General features: G+C 44.1%; 1 protein-coding gene across 2 annotated transcripts in view; it reads right to left on the reverse strand.

Annotated features, from left to right (window-relative positions):
* Positions 1-20,585, reverse strand: part of nlgn1 (neuroligin 1) — a gene marked incomplete at its 3' end in the record, with an annotated part of 368,869 nt that overhangs the window by 6,316 nt on the left and 341,968 nt on the right. The window contains exons 3-5 of one of the 2 annotated variants that reach the window (XM_083767276.1): positions 9,363-9,548; positions 6,582-6,848; positions 5,736-6,097 (exon numbers count right to left, since the gene is read on the reverse strand). In XM_083767276.1, the coding sequence (XP_083623402.1) occupies positions 5,736-6,097; positions 6,582-6,848; positions 9,363-9,548 (815 nt within the window). Of the gene's footprint in view, positions 1-5,735; positions 6,098-6,581; positions 6,849-9,335; positions 9,549-20,585 lie in introns of both variants that reach the window. The other variant, XM_083767275.1, reaches the window with a different exon arrangement.

A 20,585-nucleotide genomic window follows, 5' to 3' on the forward strand; every position in this document is an offset into this window, starting at 1 on the left:
GAGAACCTCATATAAGCCCTCCCTGGGTTTCTTTTCTCACCTGCACACACCTCACATTTCTATTGATGTTACCTTTTTGTACTGTTTTTATTGTGCAAATAAACTAACTAACTAAACTAACTAACTAAATTAGAAAACCTAAAAAAACCAAGAACAATTCCAAAACCTTTTTTTTAATGTCACAATCCCTTTAAAATAATGGTTAAAAGCCAGAAGCTTGGTGACACAGATGCGTCCTCAGGCCTAAATGCATTAAAGATACGGATGAAAAGAAAACGCAGGGGCTGTTTTTCTTGCGACTTTTATCATGTCAAGAAGACATGCAAACACACAGGGAAAAAAACCACAACAAAGTATTTTTCAAGAATGTGAAGCGGAACGAATGTATATGCCATATATATATTTTATTATTGTTTCATGACATTTCTGCTTTGTTATACGGTGCATTAAGGCAGTCAGTGGTTTTCAATTCAACTCTTTTCATATCAAGGTGCATTATTTATTCGGCATTTGAGCCCGGAACACCGTTTGATGACATTTAGCCTTGCGGACTCAAAAAATATTGTTGGGTGAGATTTTGTCCACACATGATGTAACAATGTGGTACCATACGAGAGATAACAGGCAAATGTTGATCAATATAACAATTATTTTTACATTCTCTAATTGTATACTTAACCCATTTTGGTGTTGGTATGCTTTAGCTATTTTAGAAAAATCAACTGACAGAAACATGTCAGGATGTTTCATTTCATTCTACTACAAGGGTCCACTTGGTTACCAAGTTTCCATCATTTAGCTGCATGGGCTGGGGACCACCTGGAACCCTGTCAAGGACCACTGGTTGAAAACCACTGAGTTTAGAGGTATAGAGAAACTAGGACAGGGAGAAAGGGAAGGCGTGGGCTGTGAGCTTGATTTGAAGATCACAGTGTGCACCGCCTCCTGTTGCCAAGGCCGCAAGCTGCAGAGACTTCAGCACGTAGCACGCAACATGTCGTTAGAGGTTAAAATGATGTATTGTTGCCTTAAACTATAATTAGACTTAAAGAAGGAGGGAGCCCAGACTCTGGATTTCTCTCTGTTCGCAGGTGCTGGATTTTATAGTCTGTCTATAATTACATTAATTACACTTTAATTACAGGTAGGGCAAGTACATGATGACAATACAATCAATTACCCTAAATGTCTGAATATTAACACTGATATGTGCTTATACAAGTAGAGCCTATTTAGGCGGCTCTATTGCATGGAGCACTGTGTCACTCTCTGTTTAAAACAAAGAGGCAGCTGTCGTCACATAGCATTACTCAGAGGGCCAATCCATTAAGCTGCAAGTGGAACACAGGTCAGCAATTTTCTTTTCCGTCTAATCAAACTCTACTCATCATAAAAGGCAGCGCTGTACAATCTAATGTATTATTATTCTGTGTATGGGGAGCGAATCCAACTATCCCCACACTAGGGGTGTGCCAATATATCGATATCGCCATATATTGCATGCGATATCGATATTGTATCGTCCGGCAACATCGCAATATATCGAATATCGCGATGTTGATTAGTAGTAGTAGTACCCATTGTTGTGGACCGACAAGTTGTGGAAAAGTTGCAGTCAGTGTTTTACTGTTTGGAGGAGGCAAGATTCATGTACTTATTGGCCAGTTTGTGACACAAACATCTTTGGAATAAATACATAATTCCCGATTTTTGTGTTTTTTAACTTTTTTTTTTTCATTTTCGGTTACAGATATCGTGATGTATCTTTGCAATGTATTGAATGTCGCAATATATAGAATATCGTGATATTATTACTATTATCAAGGGCCTAATATCGCCACAGATATCGTATCGTGAAGCAGGGGTGGGCAACTTTGACGATGGAGAGGGCCACTATTTTTCCACACTCACTCCAGAGGGACAATTACATATTACTGTCGACTAAAACTAGAGTTGATTTAGTGTAACAAAATGTGTTTTGGCGGTTCTTGGTGCAGTCGTAATGACTGCACCATGACTTTCACTTGCTGAAAATAGCCGATCTACAAGCCCACAACGCGTCGCGCTGCGCTTTGTGAGCTTGTAGATCTGCTATTTTCTGCATGCAACCAAGTGTAAAATGTCTTTTACTGGATCTCTCGTCCACTAGTCCCTTCCTAGCATTTTAGTCTCATTTTTATTTGTTGACGAAATCGTCAGTATATTTAGTTAGTTTTAGTCATCATAGCTTATAGTTTTCATTTCGTTTTCGTCAGTGAAAAAAGGTAGTCGACGAACATTTTCAGTCTTCGTTTTTAGTCGACGAAAACCACACTGCTACAAGTACCACCCACCTGCTCCGTCTGACAGTGGTGGTAGAAGGCGTAGAAGTACGTCGGCGAGCCGAAGCTGGAGTGCAGGTCGAATTATGTAATTATTATCCGACAACACTGCTATACCATATTATATTATTCATTATTATTGTTATTCCTATACTTGTATTTGACTGCATCTCTTTTCTTTCTCCCCCGAGTTTTTTTTACCACTGTCGCAATATTGCTGCATGCTCTGGGTGGATCTTTGTTTAGTCGGGGGCCCCGGGGATTTTTTGGTTCAGATTCTCGCAAATTCGCCAAATTTGGCACAGATGTTGTCCATACCGTACTTAATCATTTTAAGATGGGTGCCAAGATTGGCGCCCCATGGTACTGCCATATTGCGCAATCCAATATGGCTGCCACCCGAAAAAAAACGGAAAGTCATAGAATCATAAATGATACCACTTTTTAGAGGGTTTCTGGGTCGTAGAATCTGATTCTGGTGTTGTTTTAATGATTTGAGGTCAAGATTACCCCTCAAGGTCAAGTTTACTCATCAAAGTTAGTATATAAAGGTAATATTGGGGTAAAATCCAATATTTCTGGTGCGCCATGCCAGATGCTACCCCCAAAAAGTATTTTTTTTTCCATTATAAGTTGTAGTTGTATATGTATCAATGTTTCACAACTCAAAACAGTAGATTGTTTATTATAAACAACAAACAAATACAAGTCCAACTTCAACAACAGTAAACAACAGTAGGGGACAATGTAATCAAAATAGTTACTCCGTAAAACTTGCTAAAATCAAAAAGTTAGATCACAATGTTGTCTTTCACATTCTTTGTGTCTCCATCCCTTGCAAGGTGTGGAGTTACTGGCTGTCATCTTCATTATTAAGGCACCCACCTTCGCATTTGCAGAGGATTGTGCATCGGACACCGATACGGTGGCATTTGCACCTTCCCATGCATCCCTTGAGGCAGCCACAGCGCACAAGAAGGTCACATGCTGCTGATGCATCACTAAGAGTGGTCCACAGTGGTTGCCATGTGCCAGTGCCATCTTTGTGCCAGCCCCACTCACTGAAGTCAGGAATTTCCTGCTGGACCGAGGTTGCCTGATTCCAGTAGAAACTTGCCTGCAGTAGCGCTCGCTTGACATGCTGGAACAGTGCAGCTTGGGTAGGTGGGAGGTTTTCCAGTGATCTACTTCCAGTGGTGAAGAGGCAATGTCTGGCCTCATTGACACCAGCTGCACCACACCCCTTGCTGTACATGAGCACGACAAATCGTTCAATGTTCTGCATAGGACCCCTCTCACCCCAACCACAGTCTGTTTGCCCTCCTCCCCTCTGGGAGACGTTTTAGGAGCCTTGGTTCCAAGTCCAGCAGACTTAGGAACAGCTTCTTCCCCTCCACTGTCATCTACCTAAACTCCTCATCCACTCCTTTCCCTCCCCCAGTGCCAGCCCCCCCTCCAACCCAGACTCATCCTAGTCTGTAACACTATGTGGACTCATGCGATATGGCCACTGGACTTGTGGAATATGGTCTCTGGACCTTAGTTTAGCACTGGGCCACGTGCAATAAGGGCTACGTGCAATATGGACAGATCATGTTTTTCTTCTTCCTCCTTATTTATTACTTATTTAAATGACTACTGCTCAGTTCATTACTACTGTAATTAATGTATCCTCCTTGCTGATATGTTTGCACTATTGGTGAGATGCGAAAATACTTTTTGCTGTGCTGTACTTGTACTGTACATTGACAATAAATTGAATCTCTCATCTCATATGCACAGACTCAAGACTGAAGAGGTCAGGGGTGTTTGTGAGAGCAACTAGTGTGTTGGTGAGGTCTGGTATGCTTCTCCAGGCTGCCCAAGCTGTCTTCTTGCCACATCCAAGAAACTGGGAAGTTGTGTCACACCCTGTTAAGCTGTGGAAGAGGGGTAGTGCCAATGACTTTGATGGACCGAGATCAGAGTAGATGGTATGGACTGGTATGTCACGATATTTGTGGGTGGGTGGGTAACTCTAACTCTGGGTGGGTTTCGGTACTGGTCGAAAATATCGTGACATACCAGTCCATACCATCTACTCTGATCTCGGTCCATCAAAGTCATTGGCACTACCCCTCTTCCACAGCTTAACAGGGTGTGACACAACTTCCCAGTTTCTTGGATGTGGCAAGAAGACAGCTTGGGCAGCCTGGAGAAGCATACCAGACCTCACCAACACACTAGTTGCTCTCACAAACACCCCTGACCTCTTCAGTCTTGAGTCTGTGCATATGCAGAACATTGAACGATTTGTCGTGCTCCTGTACAGCAAGGGGTGTGGTGCAGCTGGTGTCAATGAGGCCAGACATTGCCTCTTCACCACTGGAAGTAGATCACTGGAAAACCTCCCACCTACCCAAGCTGCACTGTTCCATGCATGTCAAGCGAGCGCTACTGCAGGCAAGTTTCTACTGGAATCAGGCAACCTCGGTCCAGCAGGAAATTCCTGACTTCAGTGAGTGGGGCTGGCACAAAGATGGCACTGGCACATGGCAACCACTGTGGACCACTCTTAGTGATGCATCAGCAGCATGTGACCTTCTTGTGCGCTGTGGCTGCCTCAAGGGTTGCATGGGAAGGTGCAAATGCCACCGTATCGGTGTCCGATGCACAATCCTCTGCAAATGCGAAGGTGGGTGCCTTAATAATGAAGATGACAGCCAGTAACTCCACACCTTGCAAGGGATGGAGACACAAAGAATGTGAAAGACAACATTGTGATCTAACTTTTTGATTTTAGCAAGTTTTACGGAGTAACTATTTTGATTACATTGTCCCCTACTGTTGTTTACTGTTGTTGAAGTTGGACTTGTATTAGTTTGTTGTTTATAATAAACAATCTACTGTTTTGAGTTGTGAAACATTGATACATATACAACTACAACTTATAATGGAAAAAAAATAACTTTTTGGGGGTAGCATCTGGCATGGCACACCAGAAATATTGGATTTTACCCCAATATTACCTTTATATACTAACTTTGATGAGTAAACTTGACCTTGAGGGGTAATCTTGACCTCAAATCATTAAAACAACACCAGAATCAGATTCTACGACCCAGAAACCCCCTAAAAAGTGGTATCATTTATGATTCTATGACTTTCTGTTTTTTTCGGGTGGCAGCCATATTGGATTGCGCAATATGGCAGTACCATGGGGCGCCAATCTTGGCACCCATCTTAAAATGATTAAGTACGGTATGGACAACATCTGTGCCAAATTTGGCGAATTTGCGAGAATCTGAACCAAACGGTCCTTTTTTCCCCCCGGGGCCCCCAACTAGTTGGTTTTCTGCTTTATATGTTAAGTGTCTTGAGACAACCCAAAATAAAATGAATTGAAATGAATTGAATTGAAATACTAGCACCCACCTGCTCCGTCTGACAGTGGTGGTAGAAGGCGTAGAAGTACGTGGGCGAGCCGAAGCTGGAGTGCAGGTCGGCCGTGGCGATGGCCGGCGCCACCCACTGGTGGTCGGTGAACAGCGCCAGCAGGGTCTTGCGGCGCGTCTCGGGGTTGTGCCGGTCGGCCCAGTCGGTGTACATGAACTTGATGGTCTCCCGCAGGATGTCCTTGCCCTCGGGGTAGCCGTACAGGTCGTCCACGAAGCTGGACACGGCGTAGTCGAAGTCGTTGGCCTGCACGCCGTTCTCGCTGTCCACGATCAGCTCCACGAACTTCAGGCCCTCGCCCTGGTTCACGCCCAGCATGATGTCGTAGTTGAGGAACTCGCCTGCATGCGGGGATAGGCAATTACAACCCCGTTAAAAAAACATTCGCCACTATATGTGGCCTATATGTCCATTTCGCCTCAGGGTTTGCTCCAGATGCCGTCTCTATTAACCCATTTAGGCCTGACGTCGAAATAAAAAATGCCTTCTAAATTCTGACAGTTTCATGAACTACCTATGTTTCAATCAATGGTGCTCAATATTTCATGTCAAGGACCCCCATCTGAAAATATGTAGTTCCAGCGATCCCTCAGGGGCAAGAGATTTGAGTTAAAAAACTCTGAAAGAATATATATTCAAAGAATTGCGCTACATTTTCACGATTTTTTCAAAAATAGCAGATCTACGAGGTTGTAGCTTGTAGATCTGCTATTTTTCAACAGCCAAATATATGACATAATGCTTAAAACACCAAAAGGGCTTCCCTCCCGCCCTGTATGGGTCAATGAATGTACAGTAGTAATGTGCGTGTATAGTGTACAGTACCTTGCTCCATGAGGATCTGCGGGTCATCGGGGATGACGTCCCCGTCGATGACGGGTCCGAAGGCGATGTGGTAGCGCGCCGGCTGGATGTCCTGGTCCACCAGCTCCTTGTAGTGCTTCTTCTGGAGACACTCCACCAGCTCCACGGTGTCCGGCACGTTGCAGCCCACCTTCAGGGCCAGCATGCGCGCATACTTGGCCGGCTGGAAGCTGACCGCCCAGCTGGACAGGGCCGAGCCGCTCTGGGCTATGGCCCGCTGGAACAGACCTGGGGAGAGAAAAGAGAGCAGGTTCAGGGACGTGCATAGTGTTGGAGAGAGGCAGGGGCTGAAATCACGTAAGAGGGCACTTTTAGCTGAATAGCTGATCTACAAGCTCTTGACATCACAGGACGGACATTGAGCGTTCATCTCTCTCTCTCTCAGACACACACAAACACACGTGCACGCACACCGCCGAAGGAAGAATAATAGATGAGCCGTGCAGGGAAGTGGAGATGGAGAAGAATGAAAGTGAAGAAGGGTTCTCTCTCTGTTACCAAGGCAACCCGCGACCTGCCTTTGCTTATGGCGTCTTATACAATAGTACGTGATTCCATGATATGCCATTTCAGTTTGAAGGACTTCATCTGGTGAAATGAGCTCTGTCAGGTCGCCGTCAGGTCAGCAGGTTTTAATTTTAGACTTCAAAAAATGCCCAGAGATGTTTCTTTTCTTAATCAGACACTTTGATCATCTCATCTCTAATTGGCTACATTGTAAGTGGATTCTGTAACACAGTGTTTCTAAATATTTTTTTCATGTCGAGGACACCCAAAACTAATACATTGGCCGCAGACCCCCATCTGAAAATATTTGTGACCCCTATACAAGATGTGTTTAGTGGAGTTGTTCAACACTATGTCTCGCGTGTACCTTCAGTGGAGTTGTTCAACACTATGTCTCCCGTGTACCTTCAGTGGAGTTGTTCAACACTATGTTAGAGTGGGTGACAGTGTGGTCACAAATAGGGAAGAGGTCACTTACTTGGGTTTTATACTAGATAACAAACTCACGGGTGAAAAAATGGCAATGAAAGTGATCTCAAAGGTCAACCAGAGAACTCGTTTCTTGGGCAGGATATCCCCTTATGTCAACAGCAGTGCTATGAGGACCTTGGCCGGTGCCCTCATCCAGTGTCACTTTGACTATGCGTGTACTTCATGGTACAGAGGTATCTCCAAGCTTTTGAAAACAAGGCTGCAGACCTCCCAAAACAAGCTTGTGAGGTTACTGCTAAAATTGAACCCCAGGTCTCATCTTACCTCTGCCCACTTTAGTAGCCTGGGATGGCTAAGGGTGGAGGAGAGAGTATCTCAGCTCTCATTGTGTCTGGTCTTCAAGATCCTAGGTGCCTCTGTTCCAGAGTACCTGCTGGGCTACCTGCCCAGAGTGAGGGATGCTCACAGGTACTCAACCAGAGGAAGTCCTTATGATCTAGTTCCCCCCAGTTTCAGGACACTCATGGGTAAAAATGCTTTTTTCTACGCAGCCACTACTCTGTGGAATGCACTCCCTCCAGCCCTGAAATCCCTAAATTCTATTGCAATATTTAGGAAAGACCTGAAATCATGGCTCCATCTACACACTCACTGGTCATAGTTAGCTTCCGACCCTGGATAGCCCTTCTCCCATGCTCAGGACTTTTCTCTCAGGGTACCTCTTGTCCTATGTATATAGCTCCCAGCCTTATATATAAGGATTATTTATTATTTGTTCCATGGTTGTTTTTGTCTGTACAGTATGTATGTGTATAGTTTCATGTTGCAAAGTGGACCACAATGGAAACAAGCGAAGGCTTTTTTGTGTCTAAGTCCATTTGGCGTTTTTTAAAAATGATGTCAATTTCTGTAATTTTCTTAAACTGCCAATAAAGTATTCTATCTATCTATCTATCTATATGTCTCCTGTGTACCTTTAGTGGAGTTGTTTCTTTGTAACCTGGTGTGATGAACATCACTTACAAGTTAATGTAAGGAAAACTGAGGAGATTGTAGTGGATCTCAGGTCTATAGGTGACCACACCACGATCACCATACATGGTCATGACGTTAAACAGGTCAACTCCTATAAATAGCTAAGAGTGCACATGGATTGTGATATGATCTGGCACTCCCATGTGACAAGTATGTGTGCAAAAGCACACCAGCGCCTTCATTTTCTCCGTATTCTGAGTATCACCAGTTGGTTTGGAAACCTAACTGTAAAATACAAATCTGAGATCCTTAGATTAGCCAAAATGGCAGGGAAGATCATGGGTATGTCTACACCTCCGATCACCCCCCTGGTCATCTTTGAGCAGGCCACCATTAGACAGGTTGAGAGAATTGTGTCTGACCCCTCCCATGTACTATACCCTGAGTATCGGATAATGCCTCAGGTAGGAGGCACGAGGTCCATGCGTGCAAGTATAATAGGTACAAGCATTCCTTTGTCCCTCTGTCAATCACACTCCTTAACAGAGTCCTTGCAGAGGGCAGACAGGGTATAGGGGTCGAAGGTTATGAGTTGAGGATGTTCTTTTCCTCTTTTGCACTAGGTATGGTGGTGTGTGGTATTTTAATGTCGTACGGGTCACTGTGTGCCTTAGTTGTCTTGTATTGTGTATTGTATCTGTATCTGTATGCTGCAGGGCAGGTCCTCGGGGGCCAAGACAAATTGCTCCTTTGGGAGACAAAATAAAGAAACCTTGACCTTAACACTTGTCTCGCGTGTACCTTTAGTGGAGTTGCTCCAGCGGTTGCCCTCCGAGTAGTGGGACAGCGTGAGGAGGTTGACGCAGGACGCGCCGGCCCCCGAGCCGAACACCGTGATGCGCAGCGGGTCGCCGCCGAACGCGGCGATGTTCTCGCTGGTCCAGCGCAGCGCCTGGATCAGGTCCAGCAGGCCGTAGTTCCCCTTGGCCGCCTGGTCGCCCGTGCTCAGGAACCCTGCAGGAGAAGAACAACACAGAGATATACCGTTATATGGCAGGCACGTGACGTGTGCACATGTATAACCCATTCTGACCTGAGATCAGATTCATACGAGGTTTCCGCCGGACACACACTGGTCTGATTGATCCATTCAGACCTGAGATCAGATTTTAAAAAATGTCAGTCGTTCTTCGATTGTTCAAAAATAGCAGACCTACAAGCTCGTATCGCGCCACTCGGTGGCGCGATATGAGCTTGTAGATCTGCTATTTTTCAATAGATAAAGCATAACATGATGCCAACACCAAAATGGGTGCCCGGTCAGAATGGGATAAACGTCAAAATCACACCGCGTGTGAAGTGAGGGGCGCTCTTGTCGTCATACATCACCGTGACATCATCTCATTCCGGCCAAATCGCAATTTGCAACTTTTTATCCTCAATATGTACGTTGCTCAGCAAATTAAATCATCGCTATGGGGTGCTCAGCCAATCAAATCACCCCTATGGTGTATATAGCCTGGCTAATAAGCCAGACCGAATCAGCCGTTGGCAAAAAAGAATTGCCTGCCGGCGGATTAGTCTGGCTTATTAGCCAGGCTATATGGTGTACACAACAAACACACAAAGCTGGGCATAGGAGGGGCTAAAAAACTGCCCTCTCCAGACTTTGAATGCTGCATTTATGATGAAAGAAATGCTCCCCTTTCCATGCCGTGTGCCCAAAGTTTTACGAGCTCTCCCACCAAACTTGAATGCAGCATTTTTGCGTTGAAAGAATTTGTCCTCCGTGTATGAATCCATGCCGTACGCCGCATATCCAGCAATTAAAGAGTGCGGGCCGCCCCCCCCCCCCCCCCCCCCCCTAAATTTCAGCCGCTGCCTGTCTCTCTAACATAATATTCTCTGCACGTCCCTGCATGTGTTATACTGTATGCAGGTTTCTGGGAAATGGAGTCGACGTGTTCAGAGACGATAAGGACACTGACAGGATTCCTAGAAAACTGACCTGGTTATGATAAAAGCAGCCACAGTCAAACCGAAGAGATTATAGATCATCAAGAAGACAAGAAGAAGGGGAGAAGAACTGGTTTAGCTATATGCTGCAGTCCTGAGTGTTTACTTAGAACTCACAACCGTTACCACAGCAGTTTCACTCTACAGCACTGGTTTTCAACCAGTGCTCCTTCACGGGGTTCCAGGAGGTCCCCAGCTAAATGATGGTAACCCCAAATTGACCTTATAGAGAATGTAGAAGAATTGTTATTTTGATCAACGTTTGCCTGTTATCTCTCCTGCTATGGTACCACATCAATATACAGCATGGAATTGTGGACAAAATCTTATCCAACGACAACACAATATTCTTGACTTTCTTGTCTGAGTCTAGGCTAAATCTGCATCAAATGGTGTTCCGTGCATGCATGGCTCAAATGCTGAATATAAATATTGGGCCTTTATATGAAAATAAATGTACAGTGTACACTGCAGCATTGGCGAGTGGTGTATACCGGTCTCTCCTTTTCTTTAACAAGTTCCAACGAAGTGCCCTTCCGTGAAGCACTTAGCCCCTAACTGCTCTGTGAATCTGCCCTGCGGCCAACTGCACTGGCCGGCTTCCAGGTGACAATGTGTGTAACTATGAACTGTGTGTGTAGCTGCAGAACCCGCTGCAGAACCCGCCCTGCAGTGTTTAACCCATTTAGGCCTTTAGGAAATTAAAAACAAATCTTCTAAATCCTGACAGTTTTCTGAAAAAGCTTATGTTTGTGTATCAGTGGTGCTCAATATTTCATGCCAAGGACTTAAAACACCAAAAAGGGTTCCCGCCCAAAATGGATTAACTAGGGGTGGCGGTGGCTCAGGGGTAGAGTGGCTGGTTGCCAGTTCGAACCCAGGGCTCCCCCAGAGTTAGTATCAAAGTGTCCTTGAGCAAGACACTGAACCCCAAAATTGCTCGCGATGTGCTGGTTGGTGCCTTGCATGGTTTCCGCCGCCATCTGTGTATGAATGTGTGTGTGAATGGGTGAATGTAATGCACAATCTATGTATCTATGCTTCTTGGATGAAGGCGCTACATAAATGCACCATTTATATGAACATTATGTAGCTGGGCTGCAGAACCTGCACAGTGTGCTGACCAAACTGCCAGTGTGTGCTTGGTCAGCTTATTGTGGCTAGACGACAGACAGGAGAGAGTGTAGGACACGCACACACACACACACAAACACACGCGCACACACACGCGCGCACATGCACGCACACAAACGCACGCACATGCACACCATAAGATTTAACGAGAGGAAAAAAGTTATAGAGAATGTAAGAAAATGTGCGGGGTTGAAGATAGGACAGGACAGAGAATAAGAGACAAAGGCGACGATGTAATTATGCAAGGAGGGGTAAACACAAAGTCCTCAATTATACTCTGCTCACTCCGGAGCGAGGTTAGGCAACACCTTGAACTCTGGAACGGTACAGTTCACAATGTTGACCAATGTAAAAAATAAAAACGCAAGGGTGATTACATATAATTTATGTCTTTGTGCATGCATGCGTGCGTGCGTGCGTGCGTGCGTGCGTGCGTGCGTGCGTGCCGCGACCACGTTTGTGTATAGGACAATGTGTCACCGTGGGTAACTCTTTGCTAATTATACTTTAATTACAGGTGCCATCTGTGATGACGGTGTGCAGGTGACCGCGTACCCACCTGAACCCCAGCATCCCTATTCTGGTCACATCATCATCAGCAAAACATACACCACGGCAGAAATTATAGGTGAGCATGCGGCAAAAATAGATAGGCTACAGCTTGCAGATCGGCTATGTTTTGCTATTTGCAGTGCAGGTGGAAATAACTAAATAACTAAGTACAATTACTTAAGTAATACTTACTGTATTTGTGCTTTACTTGAGTATTTCCAATAATTGTACTTCTACTTAATCCACTACATTATTTTGACAACTTCATAGTTACTTTGTAGATTTCGATACATTAACCACTTCAGCCCTACATTTCGGCCATACGAAAGTAGCCGATCTACAAGCTCACAATGCGTTGTGATGCGACACATTGTGAGCTTGTAGATCTGCTATTTTCAAAAGAAACTTTTCAAGTACATTTTCAATTCCGGTATTTAAGTATTTATATATTGAAGTATTGATAAATATATATATATATATATATACTTTTTCTACCACTGGCTATTATTCAACAACAAAACAATCACTTTGAAGCATTACAATGGCTCTTAGCTGCGATATTTAAAATGTCACCTGTACAGCAAAGCTCAAAATGTTCTACTTGGCCAGACAAAGACAGTAACAAAGGCCACAGACAGAGGGCGCTGTGGTTACCAACATTTAATTTGGAACATTTGGAAGTGTACATCAAAAAATAGGAATTAAAAATTCCAAAAAGGTAGCACATCCAAAAATTAAACAAGCGGGGGACAAGGTACTCACATTTCCATTTATTTATTGGCAAACACCAAATAAGTTACGCTGACGCGTTTCGGCTATGCAGCCTTCATCAGAGCATTCACATCAAGTGAATTCAAGTCAATTTATACAAAAGGGGTCAGAGTTCACCTACAGCTGAAATCTCAAGTTAATCAACAAGGTCCAATCACAAACTGCTTTGAATAAACATTTTGAGGCATAGTATATATCTCGGTTACACATCCAGGCATTAAAGCCAATCTTAACCCAGAAAGCATTTTAAGCTATAGTCATCATTCAGTCCATTGGGTGTCATGGTATTGAGTGTGTATATCCACTGCATTTCTCTTTGGGCTAGTCTCTTTAGAATATCACCCCCTCTGCTGGGCATCTCGATTCTCTCAATCCCACAGAATTTTAATGAAGAAGGTGAACCATGGTTTGCTTCAGCATAATGTTTTGCAATGGCATAATCCATATTTCCTGTACGGATTGCAGTTTTGTGTTCTGATATTATCTGTTTGAGGGGTCGTTTAGTTTGCCCTACGTATGCCAGGCCACAAGGGCATAGTAACATGTAAATCACATGTGTCGATTTGCAATTAATGAATTGACGAATAGGAATTTTCTTTCCAGTGTGGGGATGATTGAGTGATTTCTTGTCTGATGTATTGTTGCAGCAGGCACACATGCCACATCTGTACATTCCAGTTGTTGTCAGCCATGTGGTCTTTTTCTGAACCATATTTTTGTACATGACTGTGCCTTTGATTATGGGTGCCCTCCTGAATGCAACAAGGGGTTGGGATTTACAAAGGTCCTTCAATGTTGGCTCTGCTTGGAGCACATGCCAGTGCCTGTGGAGTATTTGTTTGATTTGTGAAGCACAGTGGTTAAATTCAGTAGAGAAACAAGCCCGACTTGGATTTTTAGTTTTTGGTGGATTGGATAGAAGTTCTGGACGGGAGGCGTTATTAGAACATTGTATGGCTTTCTGAATAGATTGTGAGGAATAGCCTCTGTCTTTAAAACGAGTACTCATAATGGTTTGTTTGGAGTGAAAATCATCAAGATTTGAACAGTTGCGTTTTAGCCTAAAAAATTGACCTACAGGAATGTTGTCCTTAAGGTGTCTTGGATGGTTACTGGTAGCATGCAAAATTGAGTTGCGTTCCATGTCTTTTCTGAAAATAGATGTGTGAATCATTCCAGTTTCATCCTTGGATATGGTTAAATCCAAATAGTTAATTTTGACCATGCTTTGTTCACAAGTGAATTTCAGGAAACTTGAGCTGTTGAGATATGATACAAAGTCTATTAGTTCAGTCTGTGTCCCATCCCAAAATAACAGGATATCATCAATGTATCGTTTGTATAGTTTAATTTTTGAATAGTAGGGGTTATTATTAGGGTCATTGATAACATTTTCTTCCCATTTTCCCACAACCAATCCAGCCACAGAAGGTGCTGTTGCTGTCCCCATTGCAGTCCCAGATTGCTGGAGGTACCAGTTGGATCCATATTGCATGTAATTTCGACTCAGGACAATGTGCAACAGTTCTAATAAAAACGAATTTGGGGGGATTTGTGTTATTTCTCTCTTGGACAAGTAATAGGAAGCAGCATTCAAAGCATCTTCATGGGGGATGCAGCCATATAAATTTACAACATCAAGAGAGACTAATATTGTGTTCTGATTCAAAGTGCTCAAAATTACTCAGACAGTTGAGCACATCTTTTGTGTCTCCAAGGTAGGCAGGCAGATCCTTCACAAAGTCTTTCAAAAAGAAGTCAACAGATTTTGATAATGGTTCAGTGAGAGAGCCTCGTGTTTGGAAGTGTGTGTGTGTGTGTGTGTGTGTGTGTGTGTGTGTGTGTGTGTGTGTGTGTGTGTGTGTGTGTGTGTGTGTGTGTGTAATTATGTCTCGAAAATATATCTGAGAAGTGCAGATCGCTGGGTTGCACACAGCCACACAACTATTTCAAATGTAACTTTTTGGCTTTTGATCTTCCTGTCTGATGAAATGTAACTCCTCATCCCCGTCTGTGCATAACTGGCAGTATAGGTAACGAACGAGGCATATTATTTTATTTTACAAGCAGAAAACCAACCAGCCTGGTTGTTTAATAATTTGCTGCAATAAAACAGGAGTTATTACCCCATAGAGCCACTTAAAGAAACGGATATGCTAAATATAATATGGAGAGCAGGAGTTTTTGGAGACATATCGGACTCTGCAGCTACAGTTCCCATAATGCATAGAGAGAGAGGGATGAAAGGGAGGCCTGCAGAGAGAGAGAGAGAGAGAGAGAGAGAGAGAGAGAGAGAGAGAGAGAGTGTGGTCTGTCGAAGGCATGCAGAGCTTAAAAAGCGCAGCTGCTAATTTTATTCAGGACACATAACGTTTGTTATTTTAACCCATGTTAGTTTCAGATGAAAAGTACAGAAGATTCTTTAGAGACCTTGTTCTCGATGTTATACAATCTGGTATCCATTATGAAAACGATCAAAACAATTCGGCTCATTTCATGATTCATCTGCATTCTTTATAGTTTGGGAGCAAAACGTTGACCTCTCTGAAGCACGGAGAACATTCTCTGCTATACAGTATATATACTACATCATGTTAAAGGATTAAATTCAGTGATTTGGAAACCCCCCCCCGGTCTGCCCCGGTAACAAGATATGCACATGCACGCACTATAGTGGTGGGGGGGCACGCAACAGCCCAACAGCACACACACCAATAACTGGGGACAGGGAGGAACTCCTTATATGGTCAGCACACTCTATAGTATAGGGAGGATTATCACAATAAAACAAAAACATAAGTGATATTTGAATTAAGTGAAATCACTGAATATACCTTTAAAGCTGTGATCCTATAGCTGTGGGGGAATTAACAGACATCTCTCTCTCTAAATGGTAAATGGTGCATTTATATAGCGCTTTTGTCGAAAGTGCTTTACACAAATTGTGCATTACATTCACCCATTCACGCACCCATCCGGAAACCATGCATGCAAGGCACCAACATGCACATCAGGAGCAAATTGGGGTTCAGAGTCTTGCTCAAAGACAGGCATGCAGGACACTAACTCTGGGGGAGCCCGGGATCGAACTGGGAACCTCTCGTTCCTATATACCCTCTCTATACCCCCTGAGCCACTGCGGCCCCTCTTGCTCAACTAACCAATTGAAATATAGGATAACAGGTTCATAATGTAGCATACCTATACTTCCACTCCTCAATGGCCACACTTTAACTCACATGAAGAGTATATACATACCTGACCGTTTAAAGTAAGTAGATATAGAGGGTCAGCAATTATATGCCCTATGAGCACACTAGCCGCTGCTAACTGCCTCTCTTTCTCTACCTTCTCCCATGAAGTGTTCCCTCCCTCACACCCCGGCTGGCTCCTATACACCACCGTCTTCATTTATTACGCTCTCCCTCCTTCCCTCTTATCCTCCCTCCACCCCTCTGTGCCTTTCTCCAATTAGACCTCTGCCGCTACAGAAGATCAATGCGGCGCTAGCTACTGTATAAGGAGCCGCGGCACCGCTGAGATATAAACGTATTTCTGACAAGGGGTCCAACTATACCCACAGGACAGGTCTGTTCTGTGGAGCACTTTCTTGTCCCCATGCATCTCTCTCTCTCTCTCTCTCTCTCTCTCCCTCTCTCCCTCTCTCCCCCTCTCTCTCTCTCTCTCTCTCTCTTCTCTCTCTCTCTCTCTCTCTCTCTCTCTCTCTCTCCTCTGATTTCCATTCTAAAAGCCCCATTACCGGCTGCAATCATCCAGGGAGTGATACCGACGCCCCTTATTGCCCCCCCTCCCCTCTCTCTCACATTTCCTCTTTTATGTTCTTATTCCCTCCGCCCCAGACTTTCTCTAAATGGAAGTGCTCATTACGGGGCCGCGCATTGTCACTCAACGGGGCCCATTTCCTCCCGAGGCTCACAGCATACTGTATACAAAGAGAGGCCCTGCATTAAGGCCTGCAGGCTGTGTTAATGCATTTGAACTGCCACCATTTATTGAGAAATTAGGATCTAATTCACGCCAGCATTTTTTTAAATTTGAGCTCTTATTTTGAAAAGCCACATTTTGCCTCAACCGGAAGTGGGCTTATCCCGGCCAGCTTTACGTTGCCAAGACAACCTTTGTTTACATGATCGGATCAATGCCGGTACACTATAGCCCTCCACAACGTTGGCTCGTGCCGTCAAAGAAACGCTGTTTTGACCAAAAATGCCATCTGGGACAAGGAATAGGAGATACAGGCGATTGAAAGAAACGGATAGAATGGATTCTTATGGCGACGGCGATCTAAGATGAACGATCCAGTGCAGTGCTAACAACACTGCTAGCTAACCGGCTAACGTGAGTAGCATTATGGCTGGATCGATCAAACGCACTATAAAAGTGCAATTGCCGAAGGGCTTCGGCAATGGCGGCAAGAGGCTCCTATATAAGGTCCATCTGTGTAATGGTGATTAAAGGGTAGAAACCCTTTAATCATCTTTAAGCATTTAAGCCCAATTTGCGGCGCATGTGTCATAAAGGCGTGCGCTGAAAATAGACGATCTACAAGCTTACCGTATACATCGCATTACGGCGCAAAGCGTTGTGAGATTGGCTAATTTTGGAGGGTGCACGGAAGCATTCTCTCTGAGTGTATAGTGAGGTGCATTCCATTCTCTGAGTGTATAGTGGGGTGCATTCCATTCTCTGAGTGTATAGTGGGGTGCATTCCATTCTCTGAGTGTATAATGGGGTGCATTCCATTCTCTGAGTGTATAGTGGGGTGCATTCCATTCTCTGAGTGTATAGTGGGGTTCATTCCATTCTCTGAGTGTATAATGGGGTGCATTCCATTCTCTGAGTGTATAGTGGGGTGCATTCCATTATCTGAGTGTATAGTGGGGTGCATTCCATTCTCTGAGTGTATAATGGGGTTCATTCCATTCTCTGAGTGTATAATGGGGTTCATTCCATTCTCTGAGTGTATAATGGGGTTCATTCCATTCTCTGAGTGTATAATGGGGTTCATTCCATTCTCTGAGTGTATAATGGGGTTCATTCCATTCTCTGAGTGTATAGTGGGGTGCATTCCATAGGGTTGGGGCAGCAAAAGCTTGTTGCCCCATTTATGGTACTTGGTCCTGCATGGCGTCACCAGATCGGAGGGAGTGGCCTGTATTCTTCACTAAACTGTTCACCCCTTGAGGTTTTCCGCATGACTCTTTGTCGTTGGCACATCATCTACTGACCATATTGATCAGAATGCTTTGCAATGCTGTTGTAATGTGGCTGTGATGCCCCACAATGGGCAACACGTACTTCTCAAAGCACAGTTGAATATTAATGCAATTCCTCATGTAAGGTTGTGAAGAAGTCTTATAATACTCGTATACAAATGAGATTAATTAAACTCCGTCTCTGTCTGTGTCACACGCTGGCACACGCACGCACGCACGCACGCACGCACGCACGCACGCATGCACACGCGCGCACACGCACGCACACGCACACACACCCTGCAGCCTGGCAGAAGTGTTTAATTGAGTTCATTTGTTTTCAATTTCGTTTTCCGCCAGTTTATTTATTTATTTATCTGCTTCACGATCAAAGCCTAATCTTGTGGAAGCAACAGCAGCCATCTGCAAGACCGTTTTTAATTGATCCAATTTAGCTGTGGTGCAGGAACACAGGAACACAGGGCAGTAATCAGAAAGATCAAGGTCTGGGTTGGAAAAGTTGTTAGCAATCCAACCGTGCTCGGGCACCCGGGCAGAACCCATCGGCTCCAACACAAACACAGATGCATATTACACACACAAACCTGCAGGCATGCATGAACGAACAAACAAACGCACGCGCACACGCACACACACACGCACACGCACACACACACACACACACACGGAACGCATCATATGCACGAGCACATCAGACATGGAAGCACAAATGGAGCAAACACCGACACAAATACAAACACGTGCACATCAGCGCGTGGTGCATGACAGCGTGCACTATTATAATATAGCAAACACAGAATCACGATAAGTGCAGTTTGAAATGATGGACCTTCGCCACCAGCGCGGTAACACGCAGTACACGCATGCAGCCTTTGTGAGGTGTAGCGATATACGGGATTGATCATTTATGTGTCATCAGCGTGACAGATGGCAGCGGCAGACATGCATGAACATGGGAGAGGGGTGGTGGGTGGTGGGGGGGGGGGGTGGCGGTAGGGCTCTCCTCCTCCTCCTCCTCCTCGTGACTGATAAGACTCAACAGGCGGAAGCTATACTGTACCATGGCTTCTTATCACAGCGGCATGGTGAAAGATGCCTGGCTACGGTGTGTATAGGTACTGTGTAATACCAGCATTTAAACCTGAGGGGGGTAAAAAGAAATATGTCTCGCTTTCTTTGGGCCCCTCATGGTCGTGGAATGATCGATCCTGCAGAACAGACTCAAATTGGCCGTGCACTATAGCCTTTGTATAGGCCTACGTTGTTATTTCTGTATTGTACATTGTGTATTTTCTCTAAGCACAACTTTGCGCCCTGTCACTTGCGTAGCATGGATGTTGTCTGTTGTGTAACTTGAAGCATTGAAGTGTAATTTTATTTCTGCCTCTTGGCATTGAAAAAATGTCTCAATGTGTTTTTACTGGTTAAATAAAGGTTGAATAGAAGAGAACCTGGTATCTTCCTGTACCGAGACCTGTTGGTAAAGAGCTTTTATCGTTCTGTTTGTGTACCTGTACAACTTACTGTAGCTATTATAATCTACATCAGTGCTTTTCAACCCTTTTCCTAACAAGGCCCAACATGTATTCGGCATTTGAGCCACACAAACCACCGTCTGGACCAAAAGCTAAAGAATATGTTGTTATCGTTGGATAACTAAAACTAAATAATATGTTCTTATATCGTTGGATAAGATTTTGCCCACAATTGGATGCTGTTCCAGGGGTTCTCAACGCTTTTGGCTGGGGATCCCCGTAAATGCTTTGGCCATGTATCGCGATCCATTTGGTTTCATTTTACACTCTCGAGAGTTAAAGATACATGCATAAGGGTCCATTTGGTTACACCAACCAGCCTATAGGGACCACTGGTCTGCATGACTGTCTTGTTATTGTAATTGATATTGTTAGCACAGTCTGCTATATTGTCCCACGCCAACGCGTTGCTGTACCTGTATGAGTATAAGTGACAAATAAGCCCCTCTTGGCTCTTGGATCTAATCCAATAAAAGCATTATATGACAAAAGCAGAGCATATAATACAATAAAAATGTAATGAACACCCCCCCCCCGCCCTCCATGATGCAATCAAATCTAACGCAACAATAAGGCATATGATGTTTTAAAAAGTCAATAATGCTATCAAATGTAATATAATAAAAGGCAGAAAAATATACGTGATTTTGCAAATAAAAGCTACAAATCCAATAATGTAATATATTAAATGGCCAATAATGAACACAAATCTAAAGTATTAAAAGCCAAGAATAGTAATAAAGCTGGCAACAAAAAGCCAATAGTGTATTAAACAATAATAATTATTGAATGTATATTTATTTATT

Source organism: Protomyctophum parallelum (genome assembly GCF_964188405.1).
Source record: "Protomyctophum parallelum genome assembly, chromosome: 6".
Classification (NCBI taxonomy): domain Eukaryota; kingdom Metazoa; phylum Chordata; class Actinopteri; order Myctophiformes; family Myctophidae; genus Protomyctophum; species Protomyctophum parallelum.